Raw genomic sequence first — 10,543 nt, 5'->3', positions numbered from 1 at the left:
AGACTCAGTAGCCGACTCTAGGTGGGTTTGAGCAGAGGGGGTTGAACATGATAAACTCCAGAGGCCCAACTAAGCTCAGTCATTCAGCGATTCTCTGATTCATGGAGAAGCAGAATCAAATAGAACAACTATTTTTTCTCAGTTTTCTTGTTTTTGGAGGGATGTTGTTTAATGAGGAGGAGACAATAGGTTCTGGTAGAGATATTTTTACATGCCTGAAAGAGAGGATACCTTCTCTAATACCTTGGATCTTGCTGGCTGTCCATGTGAATAATTGTGGCCCCCGAGCGATGTCTGGCTTTCAGCATCAGGTAGATGATGTCAGCAGTATTGAAGTGGCAGCTGGTTCACGTCTGTCCCTGGGCCCAGAGAGCTGTGAGAGTGGCCACAGAGACCATCCCAGACAGAAACCATGGAGCACTTGGACAAAGATGAACAGGAGTTGTGGCCCCACTCCATTGCTCACCTCCCCTGATGAGAACTTCTGTCCCACGGTGAAGCACCAACGTGAAAATGCCAATAGAGCGTGGAGCCCCCAGGAGTGCTCTTAGGCACACAGCCCTCCCAGGAGAGCAGCTGGCCTGGCACCTCCTGCACCCCCAGGAGCCTTCATGTCCCTGTGGACTGCAGCCACGCTCCAGCTGCTGGCATTCAGCTCTCTTAAGCTCCTCAGCAGCCAGTCCAGCTTGAAGCTCAGCCAAACTCAGACAGGAAGAGCTCATCCACACATAAGGTGTGATTTACTGAGAAGACAGGACCAAATGTGTAGGGCATGGCCAAAGGAGTAGCTGACTGCAGTCTGTTTGCACACAACCAATCCCTCTTATGCACTTATCCCCCTATTTTCCCTTTCCTCCCCAATCTATCTTCATCCTGTCATTTCCTTGCCTTTGTTCTTTCCAGTAATCAACTCACAATAAATTTTGAGCATTCCCATAGTCCCCTTTAACATGAAAAAATAAATTATATGAAATGAGCAAACACTCTTACCCAGGATTTTGATCCCTATCCCCCCAACCCCTAAGGTGAGGTGATGGGAACGTTCTCATTGACACATGACGGGTGTCCCCCAGCCCAAGGGGACTCCCCAGGGAAAATTAGAGAGGAGCAGAGGAAGGGCAGTGGTGTCTGGGTTTCCCCCACATGCCAGTGTGCCCCTTTGCTCCTGTGTCTGTGGAAATGAGCCTCTGCTGACAGAAAGGATAAGGTTGGGAGGGACAGCAGTAGGGCCATCTGCTCCATCCTCTCTGAGAGCACACTGCGCAGGAAATGACAAGTATCAATAAATAGTTTAGGGTAGAATTCGTCACACTTTAATCAAGCCTTCTATAATCAGGTGTCCAACATAAACTGCCTCTCCAGTCACTGTAAAAAAGAACTTCCACCTCCCAACACCCCTCTGGCTGGGAGGGATTGCCCTTGGGAACCCATGTATGTCTCACTGTAACTACCAGCACTAGCCAAGTCTTCTTGCTTAGCTCTGAAATATCTAAAACAGGTTGAGAGCAATCCTAGCTTTAGGAAGAGAAATACTCTTCCTCATGGACTCCTGGCTCCATGGGAGGGCTCTGTGTAGGGTGATGTATGGCAAGAAGAGTGAAAAGAAGATGGCAGAAATAATAAAATCAATCACAATTTTGTATCAAAAGTAGAAACTGCATTGTTGTTTGATAAGCTAGCCAGCCTGATGTTAACTACATACATATGTACACATCGATATGTTAAATACTGTTCTGTTATTTAAAGAAACACAGGTTATGCAGGAACTGATATCTGCTGACTGGTGCTGAAGTACTTTTACATTCTACATGTTTATAAAAGAAAAAGCTTTTCTAGCACAAGAATGGTACATTCTTTCCAACACCATTACATATTTCATTTTATTAGCATGGAAACCAAAAGTTTGTCTTCAGGAGGCGTGTAACTCTCTTCTTATTAAGGTCAAACTCAAATTGCTTTCTTCCACTGAAGAAATAAAGGAAGTCTAGAAAAAAAAGAAACAATAAAAACCCAAACCCAAATGAATTATGAGATTGCAGATATAAAGGTTAGTACACTTTAACAACATCCTCAAAGAGCTCAAAGCAACCTTTGGATACAATTATTCTGCCAACAGCATCTCCTCCCAGGTGTAACTTCTGCAACACATGACCCAGCAGCATGGGGACACACTCCACAGTAAACCAGCCATGAATGTGCTGCATTGTGTACTTGATGACTTGATGAACCCCACAAGGTCACTCTGCAAAGGATGTTTCCTGTGCCTTTCTTTAGTTTGAAATATCTGCTCTTACACTCCAGCTGTGCTGAGCCCCTCAGCAGGGTGCACTTCTAGCCACCTGTGGGTAGGCATTGCACAGACCAGAGTGTGGCACAGAGCACAGCAAGGTGTGAACAGGTGCTTGCTTGATGGGTGCTATGCAGGGAAAGAGAGGTCCAGCCTGGGCTAGTCACATCCATACTGCCCTCTTGGGTGTCTCAGCACCACGTGTGAGACTCATCGAGGGTGAGGAAGTAAGATTTGCTATGAAACAATGAACTTGCATAGTTTGGATGAGCAGCAGATGAGGAGCAAGGAGGCAACTGGGAAGCTGTGACATGTGGCAGTGTGAATATATCCTCAAGTCTAGTCCAGCATTTCCATGTCTAAGCAGTGCTCACCCTCCTGCAGGAGAAGCTGGCTCTGACTGTTTTATGTCAGAGGGACAGGCTGTGAGAGGCACACCTTATGGTGTTGGGATGTCACTGTGTGGAGTGTTGATCTCATGGCATGATGTGCACATCAGCATGAATACAGGTATATCTGTCCCATAGAGCTGGCCCTTTCAGATGTGCAGCTGCCACCAAAGGTCTACCATCTCCATTTTTGAAGGGGGTAAAGTGAAACATAGGAGTGTTTTGTGACTGCTTCAGGGTCTTGTTGGTCATCCTGTGGGTTCTGAGCAGCACGTAGATGTACCTGTCTCTGCCCAAGCACTCTCAGCCCTATCACGTTGAGCATTTCTTACAGATTTTAGCAAGAATAGTTACTCACTTTCATGTCGAAAAACAGCATCAATCTTCCCATTAATTCCTGGAAAGGCATCTCTTATCAGTAATGGCTTCCTATCCATAGACTGACTTCTTTCATCATAACTGAAAAAAATGATAAACAAACAGGAGTCAGCAAAACCTGCAAACAACTCATGATTAATTCCTCTCAGCTCATTATCTTCTATGTATCAACAGATAACCAAGTTCATTGAAGATTTTCAGTGTCATTTGCTAGTGTAGAAAGAGACACAATTGCCATAAACTAATTATTACTTTATTATTTGCAACGGATGTATTGGTTCTCTTTACTCCACCTAAGAATACCTAATATTGGAACCATCACCATGAATCTGTTTTTTATTTTTCTAAGAGCCCATGCCTAAAGGAGCAATAGATAATAGATTACAAAAAGATTTTTTTCACATTATATTTCCGTAGGAAAAGTTTACCAGGAAAAATCTGTGCTTTTTCTGAAATTATAAGGTATTTTAAGTCAATTTACTTAAGTTACTTACAGCAAGCTATTACATTTTTGGTGAAGTTTATCTATCAGTGCTGGAATAAAATGGCTTGTGAAAACTTTTCCCTTCTGTAATTTGCTTAACAGGAGATTTAACGATGAAACTCTTAAAGTTATGAGAGTTTGACCTAAAATGTGGACATCTGATCTTCTGCTTAAAGTACAGACATGTGGCTGAATAATTCTCTAGAGTGATATTTGTATATACAATTGTTTCGACATTGTGGTGGAAGGTAAGAGAAGCTTTGTTGTTCATCTAAAATAATTTGAGTTATTTACTGCTTCCATTACAGGAGCACCTCCTTTGGCTGTTAGAAATCTATGTCCTGTAAGACAAACTTGAGCAGCAGGATGGGATTGAAAAGAAAAAAATAATTACCATGCACAGCACATAACTCTTTGCAGTACATGGCATTCATCAGCAACTCTATGAAACTATCTGTTAGTAACTGGAAAGTGGGTGACATTCTTCTTCTTACTCCACAGAAACATATTTGCTTTGTGAATAGTCAACTTCTGCCTGATTTCATGAGATGACTTGTGGAGCTATATAATGACCAAGACAGCTAAATGAAAACAAACAAACAAACAAATAAACTGTTAAATGAACTAAAAGGAAAACTAAACACACTGTTCCACCTCCTTTCAAATATTTTTCCACAAGTTGTGATGCTGAAAGAGATCACCAAAAGTGTCTGATTAATGCATCCTAAATCATGACAGGATATTGATCATGTGATTATGGTTGCTCCTATTTAGAAAAGTACCACAGGAAATATTACCTCCAAAATTTGTCTGCTATGAAGTAATATGTTTTCCCCTCAATTCCATTATGAAAAGCAGCATCAATTTTGGAAACATCCTTTGAAAAGCCCAGGGTGTAGAGTTTTTGAGGGTATCCAGGAAGTATGGTATCTCCTCTCACAACCCAGAATTCTTTCCCTATTAACAAAAGTTGATAACAACATGTTGTGAGAATCTCCTGAGAATGACACAATCTTTCTAATGAAAGCTGATAGTTACTTGAAAATAATTGTTGAACTTGAAAACAACTGAAAATAGAGTAAAAAAAAATTGCAACAGTTCTCCACATTACTTTTTTTTAAAAACTTAAAGAAATTTCAGTTTCTTTCTTCATATTAATACTAGTATCATTCTTAAATTCAATAGAAAATTTCCCAGAAGAAAAGTAATGAAAATTATTTTGGCAGGGGAAATTTTCAATGTAGATAATAAAAAATAAGACAGATGTTCATTAACTTGGACAAAAACTTTCTTATTTCTGTGATTGAAACACACCAATTTATTGGACTAAATTTAAGATTGGAAAATCCTGCGGAAAGAATTTAAGTGGTTTTGAAGCCAAATGCAAACTCTCTAGGCTACTTGGGAAGACAACATGGGAAAATAAAAAGACAACATTTTACCTTTAAAAATGACCATTTCATCTTTTTCAGGAATTTCATATGCAGCATCAACACCAGGTGGCAGCCGTGGCCAGAGTGAAGATATCAACTCAAAATCAGCTGTTCTGACTGCTGGATGTTTGCGCCAAATATGCCTTGTGCAAGTATAGAGCAGGTTTTAAATAAAATTGGATGTTCACACTCACTGATGCATGAAACAACATCATGGCAACCAGGGCAGTATTTATCTGATTAAACCCAGCTGTGTATCCGAGTTAGTCACACTACAGTCCCTGTAACTTAATGTAAAGACAGTTATTTCCATAGAAGGATCGCTCTCTTCTTGATGCAGACATCTAAAATAGGTCAGATGAACTGTTTTGTCAAAACATTTATTTCCCTTTTATGCAGAAGTGGAGCTTAGAGAGACCTGTTTCACAAGGCTGATGCCCAGTAAGACTTTGGTAACAAAAGCCCAGTTTTCCTTTCCTTTTATTAGTATACTAAATCCTCACTACAGAGGCTCTTCAAGCAGGTATTTTGTCAGGGCTGGTGAGCCCTCAGCTCCCTCAAAGCAAGGAGAGCAAAGAGGCTGTGAGGTGTCTCAGAGCTGGTGATGTGTTTTTCCAAAGCTGAACTCTCCAGATGCTGAACACTTGGGACTTGCTTACAACCTGAAGTGAAAACAGCACGTGTTTGCAGAGGAGGTTTTCCCCCACCCTATTCAAAGCACCCCCTGTTCCAAAGGGAATCCTCCTCCTTATACTTATCTCTCTTCATTTCTCTGCTACCCTCTTTGTTTTTTGTTTTCCATCTCTTTTCCTGATTCCTTGTCTTCCTGTCTAAAATGGTTGATATGCTAATTAAAGTTACTTTTCTGTGCTGTGGGGCATAATTTAAAAAGTGACACTCAGGTATTTTACTTTCAGAAGTTGACTTACTTGTCTTTAAAGAACATTATTTCTCCACGGAAAGTGGTGACAGCATCAAATGTCAAATTGGAGCTGCAGCTGTTTGGCAGTGCAGGATCTTTTGACTCAGTTGGGTCTTTTATCTCAGTAGATTCTGTTTGATCATTGTTTGTATTGGGAGATGGTCCTAAAAGAAGCAGTTTATGGAAGAAATTATAGTATGAACTCATTGAGATATATCCACTACACAAAACTGTCACTGAAAAGTATCTGAAGTCTTTGAAATTACAAGCAGTAGTTGATGGAAAATTCTGAATTACCATAGAGGTACTGTATGCCAGTAATATCATCCTGATGAAGAAGGAGTACTGAAGGGTCAAATTTCCTGTAAACTGGATACATCAGAGCATTGGGGTCTTTGGAATGGGAAAGTCCCAGTGAATGGCCAAACTCATGGGCAGCAACATAAAACAGGTTTGTGCCTGAAAACATCAAACAAAACACATGAGAGGAGAGCTGTGTCTTTGTCCTGAATAACGTGAAGAGCATAAGGTAGGTCAGAAGCTTTCAGAACTGCTTGTCCAATCAAATGAAATTCTTGTGGGAAATTTGGTTGGAGATGAAATTATGGTCAGAGGTAAAAATAAGGGAATCATTATAGGGGAGTACAAGGAAATAGCCTGTAGATCCTGCAGAATTCAGTGTAGAAGAAGGACCCTGGGCCAGTGCAAGGGAGGTAACTGCAGGAAGAGGTTTGAGGAATGGGAAGAAGTGGGGCCACCTTACAAATAAAGCTCCCCCTGTGCATGGCAGAAGCTGAACTGGGGCCTTAACTTAAAGCAGAGACTCAGAGGCTTTTTAGAACTATGCAAACCATATGCTCCTTCAAATCAGTGGCAATTTAAATACATAAGGAAGAGAGGAGACAGACACTGCAGCCTTGATTCCATGTGCAACTTGCTTCAGGAAGGTCTTGGAGAACTTAATTACCTACCCTGTGTGCTTTTGGTCCACGTTTCATCCTCATCGAAGTGAGCATCTCCACCGAAGTCCTTGCCAGGTGCATAGGCATGGGCCAGGGAGCCTCCTGGGCCATCAAAGGGGATGAAGTCATTGTGATCTGAGGAGCAAATCCCAAACACAGATGACTGGGGATTCATGCACACACTGAGCAGCACACAGCAGGTATAGATCCACTGAACTACTGGCAGGTCCCTACATTTTCTTTCCCTTTCTCTTCATCTGCCTCTATGCCCTCCCCCAAAGTCTGTCAAGACCTGTAACCATAGCACCTTGAGCAAGAACTGTATTTTCCTGTCTGCTTGTTCAACTGGACATTGATCTCCTCACGTGCTGTGCACGGGAGAAATCATTGCAAGTCAACTGCTCCACATAGGCAGTGACTCGGCAAAAACTCATAATGGTTACATAGAGGTTTACCTCTGGCTGCAAAGGAGACCATTATGTCTGCATCACCACTGTCTTTCTGGATGAATCTCAGCGGGGTCACACTGCTCCAGACACGAAACGCTTTCCTGATCGCTGCGTTGACATCTGCTGGACGCAGGTCTGGTGTGTAGTTTACTATCCTTTAAAACACAGGAGAGAACAAGTTGTGCTGCTGCCACTCACCCTGTACTTCACACTGCCTTGACATGAAGAATTCCATTGTGATTACCTGTATGTCAGGACATGTTTTGTCCATTTTGGCTCTCCTGCAAAGGTGGAGAACCCAGCTACGTCAGGGAATCCACAGCGGCGTTTCTGTATCAAGTCCATAGTGCCAGAATCCAGTTTCCCTGTCACCTCCAGCCCAAAGAATTCCTGCATTTCTTTTAGTTTTTGGGTCATTGCATTATTGCTTTTCCAAACAAAAGGTTCTCCATCTTTCTTAAAGCCATAGTAATTTTCCAGATACTTCTAATGAAAAAAAAAACCAAACCCAAAGCTTAGAACAATCAATGATGTTTGCTTTGACGCTTATAAGATATAAAATAAACACCAGTCAGTAGCCTTTGCTACTTTTCTTTCTGTTCTATGACAGCATGGATAATAGTTAAAGCCTGCATGAATATTTTTCTCTTAATGCTGGCTTTTCCCATTGTATTATCACCATAAATATTTTTCAGTTATTAAAATGCATTTAAAATTAGCATTTGTTTAATAGATTATTTTCTGATAATGTAGCCTCCACTTACCCTGCCCCCCAAGATTACCTAGAGCCCTTTAGAAGTAATTTGAAATGCATTACTGAACATAAAATTTCAGTGGTTGTATCCTGTTTCCCCACATTTTAGACAGTAATAGTTCAGAAAAATATACTATACTTACTTCATGAGGAGTTATGTTTCATAATATCACAAGTCAAATAAATAACCACATTTCCACCCAAGCTACAAACCAACCCTAGACTGATGCAGAAGTTTAATTATTTGTAAAATTAACACAGAGTGAATGCATCATCAAATTTAATCAGTCTCTAAAGAAAAGTAAAATAAGATGGTGCTAAAGTAGCCTTTCTCATCACATGCCTATTCTTATAAATATTCAATCAGTTGTTTATTCTGCTTGCTGTTTGGCTGCACTATACTAGTTGCACAGACTGCTGTGGCTGCTCAACAGTAGCTAAACATCTCCCCAGAGCTCTACATTCCTCACCTGGATGAGCTGCATGCCTTCTTCCTTTGTCTGCCTTGTACTTGCAGGAAAAGCAGAAGAAAGTGCTGCACAGAATAACAGGAGAAATGGGAGATTTCCCACTGTCATTTCCAGTAGCCTCTATAGAAGTCTTTTTTTTAGTCTGCCACACACCTGCTTCACCTTTATATAGTATTCTTTTTATAAAGCTTTCCAATTCCTGACTCATTGATTCTCACAATGTCTAGTTAGCAACAGAACATGCAAAACAAGAGTTTTACCATAAAACAGATCAGTGCTGTCTTTCATCCGGTTCCACCCTTGTGTGGGTTTTGCAACATGGAAATAATGATTAATGAGAAGATAATAGACCTGTAATTATTTTTAATTAATTTATTAACCTTTTAATTGTTAAAATGTAGCCTTACTCTCCAAAACTTGGAACATATCTCTTTAATGCTTCCTATTCAAAGATAACAACGATTTCAGAAGGGTTGTTAAAGTGCCTGAAGGGATAAATGATCACAGAATGTTACATGACTGTAAACTAAAACAGAAAATCAGTCTTCTAGGTTTTATTTCAGGGGATTTTATACTTTTTTTTTATTTTTGGAGGCTGTTATAGTGCCACCATCTTTCCCTTTGGTAGAGTCCTGTCAGTGGTATAACTCCTTGCTTGATGAAGCAATGTTTTGTTTATGCAGTTTTTTAAAAACAGTTTACACTTGGATGAAATGATCTTTTTTTCTGCAGGAAAGTGTGAAATTAACACAAATAAATGAAAGCATATATATATTTTCCCAGCATATATAAAAATTATAAAAATTGAGCCAAGATGTTTTCATGCTACATTTGTTCAGCAGTTTTTCCAGTGTTCTCAGAGAATTGCCCAAAGACTTTATTTCACATTCTCCTTCTTTGATACTTACTATAAGGTTTTAAAAATCACTCAGGTTTTCTGACAACAGAACAACAGAACAACAACTCTTTGATGGTTGTCCTTGTCAGAGAGAGGTTCCTCTGTTCTCCATTTCTGCCATTGGTGTAGGAACTGCTGAGACTCAACAGCAGGCTACTCTAGACTGGGACCACTTTTCCTCCATGCCCAATCACACCCTCCATGCACAAACGAGGACAAACCAGTGGGGATGGGAGTCCTGAAGAGAGATGTTCACTGCCATTGAAGACAGCTCACATATCTGAGACTTCTGTGTGGGGCTGACACAGGATTTCAGGTAAGCCTGCAGCACTGAGGAGCAGGTGAGACTTTGAATGTGCAGAGAGATAAACCCCCTTCCACGGAGCTTCCAGCATGATAGATATGTGAAAGGAGAGTTTATAAATATATTGTATACTCGAGTTATTTGGTGAAATTATTTCCTGCTGAAGAACACTGTGTTGGTACTAGAAGGATCCCCAGAGCACTGCGTGCCTGTGGCCATCCAAAGGCAGGACTTGAGGGATTGCTGGGTCTGGGCAGCTGAATCAGCAAGGTAAGGCTGGTGGGACTCCACAAGGGTTATCTGGTCACTGAGGACTGAATTCCTACCCTAGGAGCTGACATCTACCTGAGGCATTTCCATTAGGGAGAGAACCCCTCCCTAGTCCTGGGAGGAGATGGACAGGCTCAGGGAATGACCCAGAAATGGAACAGCTGAGGTGAAGCAATCTCCTGAGGGAGCTTCTGGTAATGACTGCATTCACAGAGTTACGTGAGGTGTACCAGGGTGGGTGAGATGAATCTAAAACTTGGTGTAGAGTTCTCCTGTGCAGCTTACACACTGACAGTAGCACTCTGCAGAAATAGCTTCTGGAACTTACAGCTCCCTACAGCCTTCCAGCTCTTTTTCCTCCTCCCTCACTGTCTCCATGTGCTAGAAGGAAGAAGTAACTTTCCAGCGTGTAGGAATTAAATTTTCATCACTCATCTTGCTCTCTAATCAGAGGGCTACTAAAAGGCATCAAAACTGTCTAGGAATGCTTTGGTCATTAATGGTATTAATGACATTTATATAGTTTTCTTATTACCAGCTTTC

At 41.1% G+C, this 10,543-nt stretch overlaps 1 protein-coding gene across 1 annotated transcript; it reads right to left on the bottom strand.

Moving 5' to 3' along the window:
* Positions 1–1,883: 1,883 nt before the first annotated feature.
* On the bottom strand, positions 1,884–8,636 carry LOC131096792 (stromelysin-1-like). The gene is made up of 10 exons (XM_058045403.1): positions 8,529–8,636; positions 7,549–7,790; positions 7,311–7,459; positions 6,865–6,990; positions 6,191–6,352; positions 5,901–6,057; positions 4,981–5,114; positions 4,336–4,495; positions 3,035–3,135; positions 1,884–1,984 (listed from the first exon to the last, which is right to left on the bottom strand). The coding sequence occupies exons 1-10, from the start codon at positions 8,634–8,636 to the stop codon at positions 1,884–1,886; spliced, it is 1,440 nt and encodes a 479-aa protein (XP_057901386.1).
* Between the last annotated feature and the right edge of the window lie 1,907 nt (positions 8,637–10,543).

This window comes from Melospiza georgiana, chromosome 2 (assembly GCF_028018845.1).
Source record: "Melospiza georgiana isolate bMelGeo1 chromosome 2, bMelGeo1.pri, whole genome shotgun sequence".
Lineage (NCBI taxonomy): Eukaryota > Metazoa > Chordata > Aves > Passeriformes > Passerellidae > Melospiza > Melospiza georgiana.
Note: the sequence above shows the minus strand (reverse complement) of the source record. Positions and strands in the feature narration are given on the sequence as shown.

Bases quoted from the DNA above. Each gene is read 5' to 3' on its own strand.
- LOC131096792 (XM_058045403.1), bottom strand. From the start codon at position 8,636: ATGACAGTGGGAAATCTCCCATTTCTCCTGTTATTCTGTGCAGCACTT. The intron at 7,460-7,548 runs GTAATCACAATG...TGTGTTTTAAAG, and splicing joins AAACATGTCCTGACATACAG to GATAGTAAACTACACACCAG. The intron at 6,991-7,310 runs GTAAACCTCTAT...TTTGCTCCTCAG, and splicing joins GGTCTCCTTTGCAGCCAGAG to ATCACAATGACTTCATCCCC.